This window comes from Plectropomus leopardus, chromosome 21, assembly GCF_026936395.1.
Source record: "Plectropomus leopardus strain MGB_pleo_1.0 chromosome 21, ASM2693639v1, whole genome shotgun sequence".
Taxonomy (NCBI): Eukaryota; Metazoa; Chordata; class Actinopteri; order Perciformes; family Serranidae; genus Plectropomus; species Plectropomus leopardus.
Window position 1 is genome coordinate 1,542,527 of NC_142196.1, and position 26,091 is coordinate 1,568,617.

The window sequence follows — 26,091 nt, forward strand, 5'->3', positions numbered from 1 at the left end:
ACACTGTGGTTAGCCAGCAGCAGTCATTGTATCCTGTTGGTCACGTTTTGATGCCAGTCTCAGGACAGAGTGGACGCTGAATGAGCTGTAGTAAATGCTGCTGCTGTGGTTACAGTTAGATTTATTTGACCCTCGGGGACTGTTTGACACAATTTAGGCACTTTTCATTCTTCACTTTTTTTTTTTTTTTATAATTTTGGCTGTGTTCATGCATATGGCATACATTTTGGTAAGATTGTGCATTTTTCTTTAATCAGTGAATTTCCAGCTCAGCTTCTACAATAAGTGTAAAATACACTGTGGAAACTAAATTGTTACATTAAGACAAAAAATGGTCCACTGAAACCCATTCAAACTGACATTTTTGATCCAACAGCCATCAAAGCATGAAAGCATGCATTGTATTACTTCTGAGTGTCATTTGGGGCTTTTGACTTCGAATTTGTAATTTTGACTATTTTCCACCTGATGATGTAATTTTTACCATATTTAGCATGTAAAAAAACATGTTATTTTCACTTGCTGCAGCTCATTGGCTGTGATAATAAAACAAAACAAAACAAAACAAAGCAAAACTTTTTTTTTCATCTAAAAGCATTGGCATCATGAAAAAAAACTGGCATTTAAAGGGTTAAAATTCTAAAAATTAATGAATATCTGATATTGTGATTAGGACTGAGGTCGGTTAAAAAAAAAAAAAAACTCAATGAAAGTAGAAAATCGTTTTAATGTAAAATATTTCAAAAGCTTGATCTTGAAAAGAACATTTTGTGCGATGCATGTGTGTGTAAGGTTAAAGTGGGCCCTGAGGGTTCAGATGACACTCTTATTCGACACATTACATTTTAGCCTGTGACAACAGGACTATAATGTCTCCTGTGTCTCTCAATGCTATGTAGAGGTGCTCTCAAGTTGCATCGTGGGAAATGAAGGGCCCTGTGTATTTGAGTTAAGTGAAAGACCTTCTACGGATGTCGTTATATCTCAGCCTCTCGGCATGCTTTGAATGTCAGCAAATAGTCCCAAATTTATAGATGTGCAGAATTAACCCTGCTGATAAACAAACAAACAAACAAACAAAAAAACAATTAAAAACGAGCTTATGCTGGTAGCTGGTTTTAGTTGGTTTTAGCTGGTTGAAGATGACCTTAGATGCTCCTGACCAAGTTCTTGCTGGGTGGGCCATCAGCTGGACATGCTGGTGTGACCAGCCTGTCAAGCTGCGCACATTTATCTTTATGCATATGCCCTGACAGCAGGCTGAACGGATTTTTGTCCTTTGCTCATACTTCCTCCTCGTGACACTGTTATTTCTCCAGACTCAAGGGTATTGACTTGGTTTCAATTTTACAGGGACTTCAATGGATAAACCAGCTAGAGTGACCATCACAAGCTGATATGAGCAGCTAAACCATCAAAAATGTTGAGAACCATCTTAACCATCTTAAACTGGTCAAGCAGTTTTTTTTCTGCAGGGTAGCTGTTAGTGGCTAATTGGACAACGAAGAACAGCAGCCGTGAAACGCAGCAGCCGAAAACTGTGAAAACAGTCCCATTCCGACGCCCCTTACTAGGGCCGCCTCTTTAAAGTCGGAGTCTTGAATCATCAGTCAGAGACCCTCAGTCGACTGAGATTACTTCAACTGGAGCAGTTGATTGTTTCTGTGCAGTGTACTTCTGGGGACGTTTTGGATGTCAGGTTTTGTGTAAGTGCTCTTGACTTTCATGTTGCTATGTGCAGCTGCAGACATGCAGGAAGCTGCACAGAGGAGGAGAGAGACCGCACTGTAGAGGTGACTTTACAGCTCATAGCAAGTTAATAGGCAACAGTCGCTGGCTTTTGTTTGATATCTAGTGTCACCAAAAAATGGTGTGCATTTGCGACTCGTTGTTATTGCTGTTAGCATGTTTACTATATGATGTGAGTGCTGCTGTCACAATTAATGTCCTGCTGAGCCCATTTATACTTTTAAACTGTGTAGAAAACTAAACAAATTGTCAAATAACCATGTTGAACTGCCAAATCCGATTTGACTGACAAAATTCTGAGTTGGGTACAGCCCTACTGCTTACCATCTGAGCCAAGGGTAAGCATATACAACACAGAAGGTAGATGGTTGTTATAGCCATGTAACGCCATTTAGAGAGCGCTGCTGACATGTAAGTCACACGAAAGGTCAACCCCGTTGTGTCAAACATCACGCCTCTCACACCTCTTTGGTTTACGGGATGCCAGCGTGCAATCTAAATCCACACATTGGAGTGGAATGAAGCCGCCACCGCTTGGTTCTGCGTAAACATGCAAAGTAGGAGTAAAGAAGGATGTCAGCTCTACAGCGCTATCTCTGTCTTAACAGGGCATCAGTTAGTGGCTGGCTTAAACTGTCGTCAGCTAATTTTGAAAACAAACAACATTGTAAAGTTTTTCATCATATATCAGACTTAACCAAAACTAGAGCAGATGGTATAAAATAAGGACATGCTGATGGAAGTGGTGCTGAATGTTTGCCAGTATAGTCTGCTCCTCTGTACCACTAAAAGATTCAGTGTCAGTGATTACAGAGAAGATGGGACAGCTGCTGCCAGGAAAAGTCAGCTGTGTCTAGTCTACTACTGCCCTGTGGCTGTTACCCCCATCCTGATGAAGTGCTTTGAGAAACAGGTTCTCCAGCACATCAAAGACAACATCCTTCAGCCTGGACCCTCACCGGTATGCTTTTAGAACCAACAAATTCACGGAGGACGCTATATCTACTGCTCTTCTCTCAGTCTTCACTCATCTGGAGAAAAAGAACAGCTACATCAGGATGCTATTTGCTGATTTCAGCTCAGCATTCAACACAATCTCTCCCATGAAGCTGATTGGAAAACGTAACACTCTCGGCTTCAGTACAACACTCTGCAACTGAATACTGGACTTCCTCACATGCAGACCCCAGAGAGTTAGGATTGGCAGTCTCACCTCCTCTACATTAGTGCTCAACACTGGAGCCCCCCAGGGCTGTGTGCTCAGCTCCCTCCTGTTCACACTGTACACCCATGACTGCACTCCCAGACATCAGGAGAACTCTACTGTGAAGTATGTGGACGACACCACCATCATTGGCCGTATTACAAACGATGAGAGTTCATACTGGAAGGAAATTAACTGTGTGCACAGAGAACAACCTACTGCTCAACGTCAGTAAAACCAAGGAGCTGATTGCTGATTTTAGAAAGAAGGAGGTAAAGTCACACACTCCTGTCTACATCAGTGGAGCTGAGGTGGAGCAGGTTAAATGCTATAGTTTCCCTGGAATCACTATCACTAAGAACCTATCTTGGTCATCACACATCACCACCTAGGTTAAAAAAAAGCACAGAAAAGGCTCTACTTCCTACGGAAACTTAGGAAGCCTAAATGCCAGAGCAAGATCCTGCTTAACTTCTACAGAGGAGCAATAGAAAACATACTGACTGGAAACATCACAAACTGCTGTGGTCAGGAAGGCTCTACAGCAGGTGATTAAAACTGCCCAGAACATCACTGGTTCCCATCTACAGAGCATCAGTGACCTCGGTAAAGTGAGGTGTCTGCACAGAGCCCAGAGGATACTGAGAGACAGCAGCCAGCCCAGCCACAGTCTGTTCACCCTGCTGCCATCTGGAAAAAGACACAGAAGTATCCGCTCCTTTACCACAAAGATGTAGCAGGATTTAGGGACAATTTTTAATTTCATTTTTTAAAAACCATGTTTAAAAAAAAAAAGACAAATCTACCTTGTACCTTGAAATGCTCGAATGTACCCATCAAACATTGTGTGTCGTGTTTTCCCGCTCTACGGTACTGTGACTGTGTGCAGTGATTTGTACCTCATCGTCAGAGGTGGTCAGTTTTGGACAGAGAGGTTATGTTTAGGGTCACAGCACAGCAGGATAAACCCGGCAGAAAAATGTTTGGTGCAGTTTTCAACTTTGTGACTTTCTCGTTAGATTTAGCAACTTTGCAGACCGTCTTAGCAACTTTATTTCTAAAATATGTTTAGTGACAAATCTAGCTACAAATGATTTGTTTAGATTTTTTCTATTGAATCCAATTCAGGAATGTTGTAAATGCTTCTATTATTTCAAATAAATTTGCGATTATGTCATAAATATGCAAATTAGTGCATTACCTCATCTGGAGACATTTCATTAGTTTTGGAGCTAGCAGCTACTTTCATTGTAAAGCTGTATTAACGCTGCAGTGTTGCTGACTTAGAGGTCATTTACACAGCAACGGTTCTTGCATAAAACTTTAAACTTGTATGTGGTTTGGCCTTTCCTTCACACAACAATGTTGTTTTCAGGGCCTGAAAATGCAAACTTTTGGAACTGGGTTCCAGAGTGTAAACTGGCAATGTGTGCATCACGAGAGAACAGTGATGACACGAGGATTGCTTTTACAATGTTACCATATGAATGCACATTTTTTAAAAAAAAATGCAAAAGAAAGACTTCTCTGTTTTAGTAGAACCATTCTCATCTAAACATAGCCTTAGTGTTAAGACACCCTGGACATAGCTTAACTCCTGTGAAAGAAAGTTGCCAGTATTTCTTAGTAAAGGTGCACTAATGTGCAGGCTGTTTTTATTTTTGATATAATAATGCATGGCCACAAGATAATTCAACTTCGGTAGTGGTTGTCTATAAATGGAGCTGTCCGTTTTAGATTGAAGCTGTTTATTATTTGTGAATAAAGGTAATTGTAGTCTACTTTTAAATTCAAGAGGGGCCAGAGCTTTTGTCTATGTGAAGCTGGACATGTCACTGATGGAAATACTAAATGAGAGCAGGTCGTATGGAGCGTCCATAGTGCTGAAACATTGAGTGGAGGAGAGAGAGATTTGTAAAGCTTGAGTTACACTTCAGACAGTTCTTTGCCATGCCTAACCCTACAGATGTTGAAGGAGAATGTCATTCTGTTGCATGGTTAAGACAATGATCTTTAAAAAAAAAATTACTCAAGCAATCGACACCTATCACGTAAACTTTGTGTATTCGTTTGCTATAAATTGGTGTCTAAACCTTCACCAGAATTCAGGAAATGAAGTGGCAAATGCTCAAAATAGATGAATTGTTACCAACATAGCACAAGTATTCAGTGTACTCCGATGACATCACTGGGGTAAAGATTCAGAGGCTTTAACTCCCAGTAAGTCTCAAACCAATTTCACGTGTGGTATTATGTCTAGAGGAAATCATTGATAGTTTTCGGTGAAGTGTCCCTTTAATTATAGCAACACATTCTGTCCCCCCTTTCCATGATCCTATGATATATGCAGAACAGTGTGATATTACCACCTCTAACAGATAGTTTAAAATGGGCGACTGAGTGAGGTAGCTATGACTGTAGGATTGCTTGTTTTTAGAAGTTGCTTCACTTATGGTGTGCAGTTGCTGCTGTTGGATGCAGCTGATGGCTGTCAGTCCTGACTGTATTGTAAGAGGCTTGTAGCAGTGGGGTTAGCCTCCAGCAGAGGCCCACATGGGCCTCTGCTGGAGGAGGCCCATGTGGGAAAGATGTTAAAAACATGAGTCAGTGCTGGAGTGGAGGAACAGATTCACACAGAGCTAACTGTGTCTATCAAACTGTTACTATTGCTGGTTCATGAATGTCTGTCAATATGTTGCTCCTACACAAACACACAATGCTGTTGTTGATGGCACAGTGGACCATTCACTGGTTTGTTATCTTCTGATGACACCCAGTGGAGAGATGTTAGACTGTACTCTGTATTTCCTGTGCAGACACCATCAGTTAACCGGACAGGTTTATTTCAATCCCCCATGAGGAGAAGGCAAATTGCAATGTAACAAGACATTGCCCAAAACACAACACAACACAACACAACAAGCAAAAACTAAACAAACATGAAAATATCCTAAATAAATGCTAAACATTTTTATTTTTCTGTAACATCATTTTAATTATAAAATTTATCCATTTTTTCATTTCCATTTCCATTTTTCTTGAATAATTTTCTGAAACTACTCCACTCTTTTTTAAACCATTTTTTTAGGTATTTTTTTGTCACATTTTACTAGCAAGTTAGCTTAGCTGGATGTGGCTTTTTCCCCCATGTTATAGAAAATCAAACCAATTTGCTTTGGTTGCAAAGTGCCAAATAGCTTGTGAAAGGTGTCTGAATGCAGCATTAAAAAACTGATGTCGATCCAGGTTTCAAAGGGTTAAACAGAGCAGACTGAGCTGTAATGAGAGCACGTCTTCTCTGATGATGTACATCCTGTAAAGAGCATGGATACTGACTTTGTGTGTCCAAAGACAGAGCTGCTGTTCTGCATAGGACTTATATATGAAAGGTTGTCAGATTCAGGGGGATTTAGTGGTGTCTCGAGGTGAAGATTACAGAGATGACAACAGCAACAACAAGATTACAACAGTCAGCTGAAACTTCTCCTGGTTAGAATTACTTCAGTACTTCAGGAGGTTTTAACCAGGAACTGAATTATCAACAGAGGTCTCTTCCTTTCCAAAACAAAAGGACCAGCTGATTAAAACTGGTTAAAAAAAAAAAAAAACAACTTAGTGTTTGCAGTCATGGAGAACCTGGAAAAATCATGGAATTTTGTTTTACTAAATATAATATAATATAATATAATATAATATAATATAATATAATATAATATAATATGATATAATTTTTTTTCTCTTTAAATATCGATACAACTTTTAAAAAATGTTTTCTTTAAAAAATGTCAGTAAAATAACTACAAAGTACAGCCATTTAAAGTTGTTTGTCCTTCCCCAGTGCTTCAAAAAATCATTTGACATGCCTCCCCCTTTTTTGCACCACCCCCTATCTTGTCATAAATGAGGAACAGTCCCTAAGTTATATCTAGTCAGTTCTAATCCTTTTTTAAATAGTATATTTTAAAAGCTATTACGTAATAATAAAAATGATAAGGTGTATTGATGGTACTTTCAGAGAATGTATAGTTTTTAAAATATGCCTCAAAGTCATGGGAATTTATGGTAAAACTGTACATGAACCCTGAACACTGGATAAAAAAGTTTGATATTCCAAATCAGTGTTTTACAGATACCGCAGGCTCCTATCTTTGGTGGCTGACACAAAAATAAAAATGTCCCTATCTGAAGCCAGTGTTTGGTTTGTCCCCTCTGGGTTATTGTACAAACATGGCGGTGCAACATGGCGATCTCTTTACACAAGGACTTTCTCCCAATGTAGTTATGAATGGCTCATTCTAAGGTTAGGGCTGGCTCAGGCTTGCCTTGGGCCAGCCCCTAGTTAGCCTGACATAAGTTAAGTCTGCTGGGGGACTTCCTGTGATACACTGAGCCCCTTGTTACTTCTCTCACTCTCTTCCTCTGAAACACTCATGTTCTGTTACTGCATAACACTAACTCGGCTTCTTCTGCGGAGTGGTTTTGCCCTCGTTTCCTCTCCGATCGTGGCTGCGCCTGGATCGTGGTCATGGCTGTGGTCCTGTCTGTGGCTGCGCCTGTGTCCTGGGCTTTAGTTGCACTGATGTCTTGATCCTTGATCCTCGACGCCAAATGTTTTTTTTGTTGAATTTCCAGTTGATCATACACTAAAGAAGACAAACTGATTATATTATATTCCATTTCAGCCAGTATATCCCCTTAAATCCTACACAATTGACTTTTTATACAACCTATGCAAAATAGAATAGATGTTAGCAGCTGGTTTAATGGAATTTTAGTGGACACAGACACACCATGGTGTGTGGGGTTTGAAGTCAGCTCAGAATCTTTGTTGTCCCTCCTTTCCTTCCCAACCATCTCTGCCTGTTACGTTAACACTCTGTCTGTTCTGACCTGTCTGTTTTTTCTTTTGCAGTACATACCAATCAGAGGAAGTCAACATGCCTCCAAAACGACTCAGTAGAAAGGAGCGAAGGAAGTTGTACACTTCACTGGCAGGCGAGGTAAGTTATGTCTCATGAAGACAGAAATGCTGGGTGCTTTCATCCTTGTTTAACTGAGGTCAAACTACACAGCAATGATGTTAGCAGGTAATCCAGCCATTGGAAATAAACCAGCTGTATTTCTTTGTTTTTGCAGTTGATGACTATTTCCTGCACACTTAAGAAAATGTCAAACACAGTGCTTTTACCAAAAAATTGAATTCTGTCACCATCTAGTGGTCAGGGAATTGAATCACACATCTGTGCAATAGACCAGTTGTTCAGTCCCGTTCAGTTTCTTCCCCACATTCAGAGGCTTTTGAAAAGTGTCCTTTGGGCTGTAAATCATTGATTGAGTCACAGTGAAACAGAGGAGCTTCCATGATGTGACGTTACGAGTTAAATCAGACAATTCCTTGAAATAATTCTTCATGGAAATGACTTACTGGGAGTACGTTACTGCAGTGTTTGGTGACCACAGTAGGAGCACAGCAGTGCATTGTGGCGGCTGTGACTCATGAGTTAGAGCAGGTTGTTCACTAACTAGAAGGTTATGTCGTTCGATACCCAGCTTCTCCAAGTTAACATGTCAAGCTTGGGCAAGATACTGATACCCGTATTTCTCCTGATGGCTGTTCCATCAGTGAGTGTGTAAGTTTTTAGTTTTTTTTTAAAGTTACAGTAACATGGGATCACATCATGATATGATGCCAATATTGTCGTAAAATAAAACAAATGAAGGAGCGAGAGCTATACCCCCCTCAACCTTTTGCACTCTGCTATAGAAATTTTTTGTTGTTATTTTTGTTTATTGTGATGTCATTTCTTGAAATGCCTTGAAATGCATTGTATCCCTAAAATCTGCACAACTGAAGCTAACGGGTTATATACGGGTCATAACAATTGATAAAAGTACCTAAATTGTGTCAGTAGAAACATACAAAAATCTTTTAAAAAAATGTTCAACAAATTTAACAAAATAAAAAAAAAACATATTGGATATTTAGAAACATAATTCTTCCTAACACTCCATAAGTTGTATGAACTATGTACATCACTTGTGTTTTGAGCCATGCTTATTTTTATGAGCAAAGTGCAAAGGTGGTTTTATAATTGATTTATTCCTCTGGTGCCACCAGTGTGCTTTAATGGGATAAATGGATATATATATATATATATATATATATATATATATATATATATATATAGATAGATATATGATTATGAAAATAACAATGCCCCACAGCTGTCAGTGAGAATTTCCAGGGAAAATGCTGCCATAATTACAGAAAATACTACCTTTTACTGCATGTAATTTAACATAAGGTCATGAAGTGATTATATGAGAGACAGAAGCCTTCAAGCCTTCGCTTTCAGCTGGAAAAACAATGGATGCTCCGGTTATTATTATTATTTCTTAATTTTTATGGCGAGATATACAGGTTTATGGAAACTACGATCTCCTACAGCCGTTACAAAGTTAAGTTAGAGATTATATTACAATACTACCTTTGCAGGGCATATAATGTAAGGTAACATGATGTGATGACAGGGAAGACAGAATCCTGACCTGTCTGCTAAAAAAAATGAATGATTTATTTATGGTTCTTATTTAAGATTTGTTTAAATAGGATCATGCAAACCGCCAGAGGTCGGTTTTCATAGGGTTAAATTTGTGGTGATTGGACAAAATTGCAAGGTCGTGCAGAATTCTGGTGGATTGGCTGAATTTGCATGAATAGTTGCGATTGTAACATCATGCAATCCTGGAAGGGCTGAATAAACCCTGAGCGAGAACTGACTGTCAACACTGCTAATATTTCTGCTACCGCTCTGTTGGCGTGAATGAATGATCGCGCTGGGATAAATCATGGAAAGCATCACTTTTCCTCAAAATTACAGCCCAACTACAGAATCCAGACATTATACAACATGTAGCTGTTACAGCAGCTGAATTCTTCATTTCATTCTGTGCTTGTATTATGTCAGAAGTAGGTTTTAGATGCTGACATTGAGAGAGTGACTCTCTCTGAGGACAGCATACGTTGAAGGTGAACTGAAAAGTTCTTTTGATTCATCCTTTGTGATATCTCTTTAGAAATGTGAGCAGGTTCTTTTTAAGTAACAGTTTTGCTCTAGAATATAATGAAAATGAAAACAATAGAAAAAAAAAATCTCCCTTTGTACTCCCCTCCTTTGTCGCTTTCTACTTTTGAACACAGCTCATTATTAATGCATGCTACCCAGGACATGAACCGCTCGGCATGCAGTGAGGCACAACAGTTAGACAGCAGAGAAAGTCACACACAAGTTACACCAAGTACAAACAGCATCAAATGAAAAGTCTAGAAGCATCAAGTACGAGCTGTAGCTGTTTCTTATCCGCTTCAAGGACAAGCCAATCATGCTCCGTTATCTCCACAACAGATGCCGCCACTCTCATCTTCCTTTAATGTCCACAAATGCCCACATAACTGTAAAAATGCAAAAGTGAGTTTTGTTTCCCAACACCCTGCAGAAAGTCTGTTTACTGCACTTACTTAATGTTCACAGAGGTACATGCAGTTAATTAGAGCCTCTTTTACTTTCACTGAGTGTGATGTTGATTGAATGAATTTCAGAGCGTGGTGAAAAGGACGTGCTTACAAGCAGCAAAGGAAAAAAAATATGAGTGAATGAAACAATTATTTCTATTGGTGATTTATGTATAAAAGTATCTATTTTTTTAGCAGAAGGATATTTGACTGAGTGCTATGGGAGAATCATCTAATTGGGTATTTTTTAAAGGTTATGTATCTCCTGGATAATTTTTATACACTAGCAATAAATCATTGAATACTGCATTTCCCACTATTTTTGGATGACAAACTGTGGTGTTTTTTATGATATTTGAATGACATTCTACACTGGAGTTTTTTATGATTTTTGGACAACATGCTACTGCATGCAACATACTGTGGCATTTTGCGTGTTTTTTTCCTTTTACAATGGCGTGTTTTATGAGTTTTGGAAGACATACTATACTACAATGTTTTTTTAAACCATTTTTGATGACATACTATACTATCGTGTTTTTTGTGTTGTAGTTTTGTAAGACATGCTATTTTTAGATTTTTGGACAACATAGTTTACTAAGGCATTTTTTAAAAATGATTTAAGGTCGACAAACTATACTATGGTTTTTTTAAAATCATTTTTGATGACATACTATACTATGGCATTTTTTATGATTTGGTTTACTTCCCCAGTGTGACTACACATTTTGACAAATAAAGGCCCGTCCCAAATTAGAGGCCTGTTCTGTTTGCCATGCAGTTCACTTTTATGGAGGTTCTTTGGATGTGTAAAATAAGGTTGTTGACTACCTGCTGGAGCTAATGTTAGGGAGCTGCTTAAATCACACAGACAATATGTATACATTTTTAAAGTTTTTGTCAATATAGACATGGTGCTAACAATGTTAGCTTGGTAAATTTCTCTATGATTCAATCATTCAGTTAATTTTACTAAGACCATGAGCACCAAAGGAGACAATATCATTGGCATAGTAAACAATGTATAGTTCTATTATTTGTTGTACCAAGGGCTAAACTTGTGCCGGATCCTGCCAGAACATGTTCTGGCACCTCCCAGGTTCCCAGGTCCGGAACCTATTTAATTCGATCTGTCACCTCCTGTGTCACTATGAGGGAGGGAGGGACAGAGAGAGACAGAGAGAGACAGAGAGAGCTGATGTTGTGACCTGAAACTGCGGTTTAAATGAAGATAGCCTACTCTCAGCAGCAAGGAGGAAACTGGAAAAGTGACAGAAAGATAATCAGGTCTGATGAATTTCCTCAAACCAGCCAGTCAGCTGAACCCTAAGCAGGCTGGAGTCATTTGTCAAGTACAGTGGTTCAAGCACATAGAACTGCCCGAGACACGAGGAGTGGAGAAACAAGCAGGGGAGAGGAGGCTGAGGGATGTTTTGTTGGCTGTTTAACACAAATAAGCATGTTAGGAAGGATTTTTTCTTGTTGGTTTCAGATGCGTCTGTGCTGATTATTGACACTCCAGAGTGTTGGTGCGGCGCTGTCAATAGTGCTGAAACAGGTACAGATAGACAGACGTCATCAGGCTGCTTGTGCTTCGTGGTTCTAAATAGAATATTTGGCCATAATTCCTTGGAACAGCTAACACCCATGCAGTCCAATATGTTGCATTCACTGTGCGAACACATGAAGGGGACCAACAGAGTGTCTGTCATCATCTGAAATGGATGAAATGAGAGAATGTTTGCACAGCATTTTAGGTTTTTATAATCAAATAAAAAATCTGCTTAGCTTGCCTATGTGATGCTGATGTTATGACATCATAGAATATATAACGGAGATGCTGCTGGTGAGGGAGCAGCTGTGTCAAATACATGTCATTCCAGGAATGTAAGCCCATAAAGGGCAATAACGGAGAAGTGGCGGTGAGAGCGGTGATTCTTCTTCTGGCCTGTGTTCAGACGGTGACAGTAACAAACTCACATTTGGAATAATGGAATGGTTGGAAAACGACATCATCAGTGGGAGTGATTAGCGAGCAGTGAGCAGTTGTGCTCACCATCATTCAGATCATGCCGTTTGTTAACTGATTCGGAGCTTCTGTTGGTCTGCGTCCAGCTGTGAGGGTGAGGGAGAATAACTGTGTCATCCATCGTCATTTCCATCGTCATTTCCATCGTCATTTCCATCGTCATTTCTCAGCACAGACGCTTCTTGCCTCATCACATGTCTACAGAAGGGCATTTAGAACACAGATTTGATCTCTCTTCAATCATCTTTTACTGAAACGTGCGTGAGAAGCTCGTTTGTCGTCATGTTTGTTGTATTATATGAATGATTGAGTGACAGTGGGGCTGAGCTGTTGTTGTTCTGGGATTCACGCGCACACGAACGCACACACACGCACACACACACACACACACACACACACACACACACACACACACACACACACACACACACACACACACACACACATACAGTAGCTTGTCCAGCACTGCTCTGTTGCACATCTCTGCTGCTATAACCCTGCACTAAGACTGATAGAAAATATTGTACTACACTACACAATGACAGGTTAAGTAAACTACACTGCTATATAATATCAGGTGTTATCCATCATTGTACTGGGGGTATTCCAGAGAGGAGGTTCAACAAACTCTGAGTCTTACCCTGAACTCTGAGTCAATTTACTCTGAGATGGGAAACTCTGAGTATGCAGTTCCAGAACAGCTGATTTGAATAAGTTCAATCAACTCTGAGTATGTTCACCTTGAATTCAGCTCGTGCGCGACCTCAGTAAAAAGCTATCATTAATGGAGCCCCGATTCCTCGATTAGACATGGAAACAGAAACCAAGCTACTTTGCCCCATTGGAACTAGAGGTTCTCCTGCTGCCTACGGCGAATATGAGCCCATATTTAGAAAGAAAAGTAACACAGTTACAGCAGCTAAGGAGAGAAAAGCGGCATTGGTAGAAAATCGCTGTTCCTTGTCATTTGTGTCAGTGCGTAATTTTGAATGCATGTGTTCGTTGCCTTAACATTAACCACACTTTAATAAAATCGTAGCATACAGTTGAAAAATTGGTGGATTGAATAGACTACATTTTGATTTTCATTTAGGTGCAATCTCACAGGGGGAAAATGCACTTTGAAGCAACTGAAAATGAAATATATAAAAACGTCAGTCAGAAAGGTAAAACATGTTTCACTCAGCCATGATTATAGGCCAAACTCACTTTGGTTTTATTCACATTTGACGTTAAACAAAGTAAATATTCATTCAGTTGCTATTTCAACATGTAGTCATTTGAACCTCAGACAGAATGCTGTTTTAACACTCGCCTAATTTTCTGCTGAGTAAATTATCATTTAATATTGATATAAAGCACACACTGTCAACACAATATTAACTGTCTTCATGGGACTGAGAATTACTATGATGATTGTGTATTAGATTATCGTGCATATGTGGGGATGGTACTTTTATTTAGCTAACTGATATCTGATTATTGATTTTGTTTACTGTCTTTTATTGTATGATAGTATTTTAGCTTTTTGGATGCTTTTTAAATTTAATTTATTGTTGGAGATATGTTTTACTCTATGGTTTTTAATATATACAATTATATTTTATTTTTTTCCTTATTTTATCCATAGAGATCTGAAAATCCTCTCCAGATGTAAGGCACTGCATAATAATTGCTTCGATATCGATCGAATATGGACAATCCATGTGTGACAGCTCGCTTCAGGTGGGAAGAGACAGGTAGAAACTCAGTGTTTCTTCTAGAAAATCTGCCAGGGAGCAGGTAATGTTCACAAAGTCAGTTACCATGGTGATTGACTCAGAATTTGACTTAACTTTCTGAAATGGATAACACAGAGTTTCCCTCATCTCAGGGTTAACATACTCAAAGTTTTCACATAACCTGCTTTCTGGAATACCCCCCTGCTCTACAGAACTGTAAACAACTAAACTGATGTAAATATGTAAAGTAATGCAGTTAAAGTCGTGATCACCTTTTTGGGTCTATATTTGGTTTCATGTAACCATAGCAACAATACTACAGTTTAACTGGCTGGTGGTTAAAATCACATGACCATAAGAAATAAACAACAAAACATAAAAGCTGCTATTTTTTTTCTGGTGCTGAAGCACTGATGATTCTTCACACAGATAGTCCAAAAGGATCTGTTCATGACAGTCAGTTATCAGTCTGCTCTAATATAAACTCTTATATATTGGTATCTATGAAATAAACTAATTTAATGTGTATATTCTGTTATGCTGAAACTACCATAGTCAAAAAAGATTGAAGAAAAACTGTCAAAATGTTAAAGCAGACATTGGTGTACAGTCCAGGGTATGGACCTTCAGCTGCTCAAAAAGCAGCTCAGCTTCAGCCAGTCCAGCACATACTCCCCACCAGATCAGCAAACTTTCTGTTGCTGCTGTTACACACATTAGCCCCACCCCGCTGTGGGCCCCGGTGCCAGGTTCTGCACTTGCTGAATTTGAGTTTCTACCAGGCGTTAAGTGTGCTTAACAGCTGATGCACAAGGATACCTAAAACGTCACAAGAACATGTGGAATGTCACTGACAGAGCGGCACCATGTGACGAGTTGGGATGAGAATGTGTTTGTGTGTGCCGCGGTCACTGAAATTATAATAACATAACTAAGGTTACGTCACTGGTTAGGGAGCTTGTCCTTGCTTTTTAAATGCATTGTGGAAATAAAAAAAGAAAAAGACTCCACTTAACAGCTGGTCTTTTTCTCTTCTTATGGATGACAACTTGTACAGTCAGCATGTAGAGTTGTAAAGGCATTAGAGAGTCACGGCAGCTGAGCTTGGTCAAGTGGGTAACTTCTGCCGGCACATGAATGGCTTCTGGGTAAGCGCCTCACTAGCTTGAATGGCGGTCTAAAAAATGTAATCTTGCGGCTCTTTTAGACTTTCTAAATGTTATGTTGTTTCCCGGGAGTTTTGAGGTTAAAAAAAATTTAATGATATAAGTCAATGGAGAAGTCTGTGTGGGCCAGTGTGCATCACTGACCCAGATGCTGTGATTCCACTTTTGGCCACTATGTAAAATTTGCACCAGAGCCTGGCACACATCTTGGGCAAGCCTTGGGGGCTTGAGCATGCATGGTTTTGTCTAGTTGTTTGTGTGTTTTGGCGGATTGCAAACTATCTACATGCTACATCCATACCAACACCTGCTGTGTCAGAGTGTGTACACACACACAAGTGCACTCAGACACAGAATGGCATTACTAATGTAAAAGTTGACCGTTCATTACATAGCATATTTCATGTTTTTTTTTTTAATGTATGATTTTAAAGGCGTTACTATGTGTTGACAGTCATGTTTATTGTAAGTCTATAATTGTTTAACTTTGTGTGGACAGAAATGTTTAATGCATGTTTTTAAATGTGGACGCCAGAAAGATAAACTGTGCTTTAGGGCACAGCCAATGGGGATCATAACAAATAAATAACAAACAAGGAACTTCTGCCCAATTAATCAATGTGTGCATCTCTCGATGAAATACAATTTTGACCGTTTAAAATGGTACAAAAAAACACAACAACAAAAAAAGACAGAAAATACGTGGCCACTAATGTTGTGTCAGCTGCCATGAACACCTCAGTGTGGAAACATTCAGAGTCAGCTACATGTAGCAGCTGAAGTTGACTTTGCACTGAATGACTGCTGACTAGGGCTGGGTTAAAAAAAAATCTGTTTAATCGATTTTCCTTTAAATGGTCCAATATCCGTTCATAAAATCCCAAAATTGATCTTTTAATGTAACTGTGTTTTCTGCCATGGCTGTATGGTACAGCCTCTAACAGCCTTCAGTCTCAACCCTGTTAGTCTCGCGTGATCAGCATTTTGCGCGACATTTCATGGTACAAGATATCGCGAGATGTCGTTGCTAGGTGAGGTAAGCGTTGTTGAGCAACATGGTGGGAGCAAGCACACTGAAGGCACTGCCAACAAGCTTATGATCAGATGTGAAGAGAAAAGCTTCTGCCATGGACCTGGTGACCTGTCAAGGGTTTATTCCAGTGTTTGCTGGGATATTCAGATCCCCAGAACCCCCTTCAGAATAATCAGTTCAGAAAATAAATAAATGGATAGATGGATGAGATATAAAAATTATATGAGGCACTTTGATTGCTCTATGTTTTTGAAGTGCTGTGGTAAATTTCAAATCTTTAGAGAAATCCCACTTGTGGTGTTTCTGGTTCACATTTGGACTCTCATAGGTCTGGCCCTTCATGGCTGCAGCGAGCAGCAGTGTCAGCTGATCGGTGAACTCTTGTTAACCTTCCGCTGGAATCGATCCTCTGTGACCTGCCGCACTCTAAGGAGGCCCAACATGTCTCACAGTGTTTCAGCTGGAGTGTTGAATTCATAAATGCAAATGGTTTTCTCTTGCTTCTTAACAAGAGACAAACTGTATTTGATCTGATTGTTTGGAACTTGACATTTTGGAATTTATATGAGAGGAACAAAGAAAAGCATCAGATTTGAGGAACATGATGAGCGCAGGAAACATTTCCATCAGCAGCCGCTCTGTGTTGACGGGCCTGTCTGAGCAGATCAGCTGTCATTTTAGATATTGATATTGATTTACTAATCTGCCAGACATCTAAAGAACTGTGATCCCAATCTCACCACTCTGAGCTGTAGTCACAATCGAAACCTGACCTGAGCCAGGGACAGGCCGTATTCAGTTTTGTGCTTACTTTTCGATGTTGATAATGGGTGCTGTCATACAAACTTCTTGAGGGCTAGAGTTTGATGCCTTTTCTGTTTTTTCTGTTGTTTGAAATCACCAGAGCAGCAGCAGGTTGTGCGCGAGAGTCCAGTCAGGACTGATCATAACACACCTGCTTATTGTCATGTAGAGGAGTGGCTCCAGGCAGGCATTCTAGGGTTAACTGGGATATACTGAAGGTTTTGGTGATGAGACATTCATGTCCTGCCTGTTCTTACTCCCAGCTTGTCAAATACCAACACTCTGTCACTGCCCTCTGTGTCTTATAGCCACACACAGGGATTGTCAGAGATAATGTGCAACATCCGTTCCTTTAGGGGTCCAACAGTTCGTCACTGGGGCAGTACCCTCAAAGGTACACCCATTGTACCCCTGTATAGGGGTACATATTTGTACTCACAGTTTGCATCCTGTGGGGGCAAATATGTACCCCTGGGGACAGAAATGGACCTAAATGCTCTAGGACAAAAATATACCCTTGAAAATAGTACAAATTTGGCTTTAAGAGGGTACTGCCTCAGTGACAAGCACTTTGTACCTTATGGTGGCTATTTAACACAATAGTTTTTAAAGTCATGCAACAATGTGTTTTTAGAACTCAGAGGGACATGGTCCAGTCTGCACCAAACTTCACATGTTGGATGACAGTCCGGTCCTGAACACATCTACATGACAACTGTTACCCATTACTTATAGCCCCCACTACTGGCAACAGGAAATGACATGGAACTGACATATTTTACGTTTTGATGAACTTCTCTTACAGATTTTTTTGTAACTGACTTCAGATTGTGTGGGTGCCACCTTAAGATGTCTGACATCAAAAGTTAAAAAAAGAAATTTGTTTTCGTCACAGTGGTGGGTGAGACCGGGCACCAAAATTCAATGCCTTGACATGAAACAGGAAGTTGTTGTAATTCATCCATACATTGTCCAATATGCCCCAAACTACTCATGCTTGATAAATGCAAAATTGAGTTATTGTTATAGCGCCACCTACTGGCAAAAGAAAAACATGTGCTTTCTATTTTGACCTGAATCTCCTACAGGTTCACCACTAGCTCAAGCTTGGTAAGAATGGCCTTAAGGCCTTGATGACGCCTCCCTGTCAAGATTATAGGGTTTCTTTGAAAGGTGTTGTCATGGTGATGCAATATTCACCACCAAACAGAAGTTGTTGTAACTTGTCTTTGCATCAACCAATTAGCCCCAAATTTCACAGGTGTGATCAGGCTTCAGCCCTGAACACATTGATATGTCAATTAACTATGATACTGCACCACCTACTGGCAACAGGAAGTATACCTTGTAACATGAGGTTACACCTTAATTTACCTTGATTTACATGAAATTTCAATGGTTTGGTCTACAAGTGATGCACACCAAGATGACATAAATTTTGTTTGGCCTCCAGTGCCACCTAGTGGCCGCGAGATGTACCACACTATGTAAAATATCTCACTCAAGGCTCCAAACTTTCTGCATGTATTTTCTGACCTTGACTGAAATGAACAATCGCGTCAGGAAGTCCTGCCAGTACCCCGACTTGTGTGGGGGGTGTGAGGGCCTGTTCATCGACATTTTTGACCTGCACCAGATGGCGGTGCTGTGCTGTGCACAGGGATTTTTTTAAAAAAGTTTTCAAAAACATTAATTTATGAGAGTGCTGTCTTGAAGTATTGTGTCTATTTAAGTCTAAAAACATTGGTTTAAGACTATCCCAGTCATTGTGACAACGTACCTGTATTCTCTTTTGTGTCTGTTGCCTTGCTGAAATCACATTGTGCCTCCATCACCATGTAAAGTGCATACTGTAAGTTAAAAAAAAATAGTAGGTAAAGAACTGTGTATGTAGTGTAAAAACTTTACTAAATAGGTCTCACATTGTCTAGAATAAACAAGCAGTATTGGCAACAATAGTTTGCTTTAAATGCTGCAAGTGCAGGAATAATAACTTAAATAACTTTTAAACACAAAATAGGGCCAGTATAATATACTGAACAGCCAGCATCTTACCATCAAAACAAACACCCCACAGTTGTTGGAGAAACCTTGCTTTGGTAGACCCTGTGGTATGAACAAGGTAAAATTTTTGAAAGAATGATGATCAAGTGGTACAGTTTATAGGAGTAATTTAAAGAAATATCTTACCTGAACCTCATCCACACCAAAAGTACTCCAAGGTCCAGGGGACAAGGTCTGAGCGATACCTCTGTGAACACAATGTATGTGAGAAGGACATCTAAAGTACAGTTGACATCCTTTGCCAAATTTCTGCTATATGCATTCAACAGAGCCAAAATGCCACGAAAATAAAAAATGAAATGGCATAAAATGTTGCAAGGAACTCTTATGGGTCAAAAGATTTTTAGTCATAAAGGGCTCAAATAGAACTGCCCCAGAAAATAAATATAAATTCAATTTTTATCTATGGTTCTGTTTCCATCTGTTTAAAGCATTGTCCAGGAAAATGTCTCATACATGTATGTGCAAAAATATTTTAGTTTATATAAAACAGAGCCATAGATTAGAAAAAAATGGATTGGTGGTCTAAAACAGAACTACCACCGTCCAGATGGGATGAAACAGGGTTCCCTAAAAACCTGAATGCTTGGGTTCGACTTTCATCTCTCCAGCCAGTGCCACAGAGGGGATCTAGAAAGAAAATCTCCCTTGCCGGTGGTTTCATTATCTGTTAAAGGTGTTTGACTATGAACAGACATATTTTACACAATTTGCAATTGTATGACTTGACAGTTGTTGGCCTTTTACAGAAAACTGGAGGTAATGGTTAAAGACACATAGCAAACAGAAAAGCCATAACTATATACACCAGTGTCTAGGTATCCAAACTGGAAGCAGACTCCACTGCAGAGTTGCTGCATTCTCCTGGGAAAGGAAAACAGTTTAATATAATATTTGAGTACTTCTGTTGATTCAAAAACGACTTTTTAGCAGATTCATTAAAGAAATTACCAGCAGGTGATTTATGGGGTTCAAGGACACTGGTGGAAACCAAGTTGCAGTAACAAAGCTGTTTGCAGCAAACACTCCAGCCACTCCCTACCACAGATGTAATAGATCTCTTATTGTAAAAAACAGATTATATGTATTGATTCCATCTTATTAACATATTTTACAAAAGCATCTCTATCTTCTCGATAATTTTGAGACAGATGTTCAGGATCTGCCAGAATACAGACACATGGGTAATAAAAATGTGTAAATGATTAAATAAACATGTGCATAATCAATAAGCTTCCTTAGTGTAAAAACAGCATGTTCTCTATTCTTACTGTTCATCCATGTCCTCAACTAATCCCAGACTCCACAAGTCAGATCGAGTGAGGACAACATTGTCCACAAATGCTACGTGTTCAGTTGGATCTTTGGTTTTATCCAAAACTTCCATTAACTAGGGAAAGAAAAAATAAATAAAGACCTGCACTTTTTAATAATTAGCACACTTAATAGACATGTACAATTACTGAGCGTCGCCTGTTGTTTTTGCGTGCTCTGACACTCCTGACCCCAGCGTGCTCTGTTTGCCGTGAACTTATGAAGACTGGTGAAGTCTGTCTGCTCATTGTCATCATACTATAGGAAAGAACACAAAAAAATCACTCATCAAATATCAAATTTGCTTCATGTTAACACACATATATTCCTATAACATTTTTGTTCTCAAAAGCATGTTTCAGCATGACTTACATGGAATGAAACCCCGACTTATCATTTCTGTGGCAACAGCATCCCATATATCATCACTGATCGAAATCACAATTTCAGACAACGCGATCATGTGATCGCCAAAGCAGCATTTTTTTTGCAGTGCTCCTGACTAACCCAGGATCTGTTGTGTCAACTATTTTACACATACATGCCGTCTCCCTACCATCCTGCCAAGCTCACCAATGAGAAGCGGCATCTACTCACGCGCAGGTCATGCTAACCAATCAGTATTAACCTGCTCCTCGTGCTTTGTAACCTGAGCCCTGGAAAGAGAAAAACTTTCACTTTCCAGGGCTCTGGTAATAACGTTAACATGTTTGGAAATGGCGGAACTCGAAGCGGAGGTAAGGGATTTAATACTCAAGACAAACAGCACGTTGATCATTTGGGAATATTTCGGGTTTGAGGCTGCAGAGGTTCACCAGAAATGGGTACTATGTAAAACCTGTCACTCTAAAGTTGCAACATGCAGCGGAAACACAACTATTTTATACCGGCACTTGACAAATCACCATGCACACGTGCAGTGAAAGTGATGCTCAGGCCCATAGTAGCAAACAGACTACAATGACAGCATCTTTTGCAAGTATCACTCCATATGACAGAGCAGCTGAGGACACCGGGAGATAACGACTGCCATAACGCACCACATTGCCAAGGACACGGCGCCTGTTAACATGGTCACCAAAGAGGGATTTAAAAACCTCCTCCGCACGCTTGACAAAAGACATGCGATTCCCTCTGGCACCTACTTCAATCAGGTTAACATCCCACAGCTGTACACGGAGTGTAGAGAAAAAGTGGAAACAGAGCTGAAAAACGTGGCGTATTACATCACAACTACTGATATGTGGTCAAGCAGAACGACCGAATGGTACGTTAGATTGACTCTGCATTTCATAAATGACAACTTTGAGTTGAAAAGTCGCCGCCTACAGACAGCATACTTTCCCACTGACCACACCGGAGAGAATATTGCCTTGGGATTGAGAGAGTGTCTATCAAACCGGGGTCTGAAAGAAGAGGACCAGACATGCATCACAACGGACAATGCAGCAAACGTCATCAAAGCTATGGAGCTTAATGACTAGACCAGACTTCAGTGTTTTGGACACAAGCTGCATCTTGCAATTGGTAAGTGTGTTTGTTTATTAATATATGTATTTATACGGATTTAATGTGATGATGTGTGCATATTGTCTTCAGTATGGTCAGTAGTTTTCTCCTAAAAAAAAATATTATTTTTTTTTAAATTACCTTATTTGAGTAATAAATAACACATTATTTATCAAAATATATTAGATGGTGAATAATGTGTTATGTGCTTTTGATTATTGATTTCCTTACTATTTATAATATGGATTTCTTGGGTTTACTTTGTTTTCTTGCTAAATAAATCTGCCTTGCAAAGTTTACCATTATTATCATTACATTTTCAGCCTTTAATGCTCATTTAATGTGTATGTTCTTGTCCTTTTTTTGTCCGGAAATGCTGTTAAAGATGATGCAACAGATGGTTGGCGTCTTCATAGCTGGAAAAAGAAGACAGCACTGAAAAAGGCACATCAAGAATTAAATTTACAACTGATAACAGTGTCCAACAAGATGGGTCTCAAGGCAAAAAATTATTGGGAGGGTGTTGGAGCAGAGCAAGACATTGTCTCAGGTTCTGTCTGAAGACAAGAAGACATGTCACCTGGTCCCCACCTTTGTATTTTATTTAACTTTTTTTTTTAACTTAACACAATTAAGGATTTTTTGCACTACTTTTTTAAAGTTAAGACAGTCAACAATGATTCTTTTAGTTCTTCTGTTGTAATAACTGTCATTGGTAAAAGACTTTAAAGAATGTACATGCATGTTTCTTGTTATTAAATACATTTGGAAACAATTCTTGCCTTTAGTTTTCATCCTTGCATGAGAGTAACAGCTTTGAATGTTTTGATGGTATGATGTAATTTTCTTTTGTGTTTGTAAATGTTTCTGTACATGGTAAATATTGCACTAAAGCTTGATTTAAAGAAAATCGTGAATTGAATTGAAATAGCAATATCTGCCAGAAAAATCAGATCTTTTTCTGAAATCGTTCAGCCCTAATCCAAAACACATACTTCTTGTCACATTTCTTTGCTGGTTAAAATGACATTATCTTGTCTGATCAGGCTGTGGACAAACCAGCTCTTTTGTGTGTGTGTGTGTGTGTGTGTGTGTGTGTGTGTGTGTGTGTGTGCGTTTGTGTGTGTGTGTGTGTGTGTGTTAGCGTGCATGCATTTGTTTCATATAGTAGCCCAAATATTTCAGTAAGAACGACCTATTTTCAAATTTATACAATCTCACCTGTAATGCATTCGTTATTGTCAGGCATGTGTGCAGAGACAGGATCAAGTGGTCATCAAAGTTGTGGAGACCTTCATCCCATTCCTGTTATCTGTAGATCATACGGCAGTCCAGGTGTGACTTGCTGTAGGTTGATATGCCTAAAAAAAGAATTGAACCAAAGGTGTCAAAATTGCATGCATTACTTTTAAGAGTATAGTAGATTTCGTTTCTATTCAGTGTGTGGAAAACCTACTGTATGATCTTAAGGATCTGAATAGGCTCAATCAATCAAACAGCCAAATCACTCAGCAGGTAGCTTTTTATGTTTAATGAGGTAGTTCAGCATCCGTGCTACTCCTTGATCATTAGGTGGATAATTCCCTTCATTCATTTCACTTGTGTCCCTTTTGTCTATGGTGGGCTGTTATGAAATAGTTTTTTCTTCTGTGCTTTTCACTCTCTTAAACAGCTGCCTTTGTGTTACAAAGAGGTGCCATTTTCCTATTGCTTTATGTATGCAAGTGTGCCTTGTCTTAAAACAAGGACAATGCCAGCTGTTCTGCTTACTATCGTATGCTGTCACAACCCTTCCAAGCCTACTATAGTAAGACACCTTTGGCTCGTACACCGAGATGTGAAATTTTGTTGATGGGCCACCAACAGAAGGCTGGACAGACAGGGGCACGCCCGCAGCATTTGCCTCCTGTTGACGCTAAAGGAGACTGGCTTTGCGTTTCTCTCCAAACCATTTATTTTCAACCATTGCACTGCGAGCTTGTCTGCACGTGGGCAGTACATTAATGAGCGTATATGCTGACATTCAAAAGGGAGCATCCTCAACCTCACAGCAAAGTCAGCATTGAGACAACATTGTTCGACCTCACACATCAATTTCGGTGTGGGCCGCCACGTATTTTTCACAACATGTATGGGTGTTGCTGGACCCCAAAATGTTTTTTCAACAGCAAACACCCTGTTTTTTGGATCAACACAATCACAAGCCAAAAATATGTCTTTGGTAACAGTTTCAAAGCAATGTGTATGCTTTCTTTGTAAATGTCTTTTGAAATTTTTCCTATTTAACTGTAGCTGGCAGTGTGGACAAGATACAGTAACTTTTCTTGGTTTACCAGGTGAGGTTATTGGTTGCTCATGGTGGTCCTCAGGGGGGTCTTGAGGGGCCAGTGTAACCTGCTTAAGGGCCTTTGGGAGGTCTTGAGGGGCCATGGTGGCCTTCTTAGGGGCCTGCTTAGGGTCCTCTGGGGGGTCTTGAGGGGCCATGGTGGCCTGCTTAGGGTCCTCTGGAGGGCCTTCAGGGGCCATGGTGGCCTGCATAGGGGCCTCTGGGGGGTCTTGAGGGGCCACTGTGGCCTGCTTAGGGGCCTCTGAGGATTCATGATCATGGTCCATCAGGTGCTTGAGAAATTGAGCCCTGTTGATAATTGTTGCCGTGCAATAGCAGCAATGAAAGTGTGTTGTCTTTCAACAACTCAAGCCACACTTAATGATTGTGAACTCTGAAAGAGATATAACAGTAAAGTAAAACATTATAAATGTAAATGAAATACATTGCACTATAAATGAGGGATAAATGGCAAATTAAAAAAAAGCCCTATATTTATTCATTATGAAATATGAAAGCTGTTTGAGTTAACAAACAGAGGAGACAAGGAGAGAAAAGGGCAGGAGGGTGTTATTTCATAGTGTTTTTGATAAAAAAGTACATTTCAAAAGTACCTCTGTGCCTCACTGAAGCATGCCCCTTTATATGGTTGTCCACTTGATATCCTGCTGCAGAAGGGACAAGTTTGCAGGTCACTTCTGGTGTTATGTTTTGATTTGGGGTTCTCATCCCTAAGAAGAACTGTAATGTGTCTCTGTACATAACAAAGTATAAACATGATAGATATGATGACTAAAAAGCCAAAAAATAACGAATGTGCATTCAATTTCATTCTTGTACTCTGATAAGGCTCTTTCAATAACTTAGTATTACCTATCGTTATAGTGAATATTCCACCACATGTACTGTATTATTAGTGCAGGTGTGTGAAAGCCTGAATGAGTTTTACTGTAGATTTGAAAGACAATGGGACAGTCCTGACTCCATCCCCCATCACACCTCTGACCAGCCTCAACCCTCCACCTGCACCTCCCCCATCTCAGCAGGAGCTTCACCACAGCTGCCCACCTCAGAAGCTCCCAACTCATCCTCCCCCTCCCCCCCAGTGACACCTTTCTCCATCCAGGAGAAGGATGTCAACAGACTGTTCAAGAGGCAGAACCCCCGCAAAGCAAGTGGGCCGGACTCTGTCTCTCCATCCACCCTGAAGCACTGTGCTGATCAGCTGTCTCCAGTGTTCACAGACATTTTCAACACCTCACTGGAGACATGCCACGTACCGGCCTGCTTCAAGGCCTCCACAATCATCCCTGTTCCCAAGAAGCTGAGGACAACAGGACTCAATGACTACAGACCCATCGCCTTGACCTCTGTGGTTATGAAGTCATTTGAGCGCCTCATGCTTCCACACATCAAAGGCATTACTGACTCACACCTGGACCCCCTACAGTTTGCCTACAGAGCCAACAGGTCTGTAGATGATGCAGTTAACCTGGCCTTGCATTTCATCCTCCAGCACCTGGACTCCCCAGGATGCTATGCCAGAATCCTGTTTGTGGATTTCAGCTCTGCCTTCAACACAATCATCCCAGCTCTCCTGCAGGACAAACTCTCCCAGCTGAACGTGCCAGACTCCACTTGCAGGTGGATCACAGACTT

General features: G+C 40.0%; 1 protein-coding gene across 1 annotated transcript in view; it reads left to right on the top strand.

Annotated features, from left to right (window-relative positions):
• The window catches only part of LOC121960829 (phospholipid phosphatase-related protein type 5-like), a 159,131-nt gene that overhangs the window by 475 nt on the left and 132,565 nt on the right, over window positions 1-26,091 (top strand). The window contains exon 2 of the mRNA XM_088071857.1: window positions 7,866-7,953. Within this exon, the coding sequence (XP_087927983.1) occupies window positions 7,891-7,953 (63 nt within the window). The 5' untranslated portion in view covers window positions 7,866-7,890. The remainder of the gene's footprint in view (window positions 1-7,865; window positions 7,954-26,091) is intronic.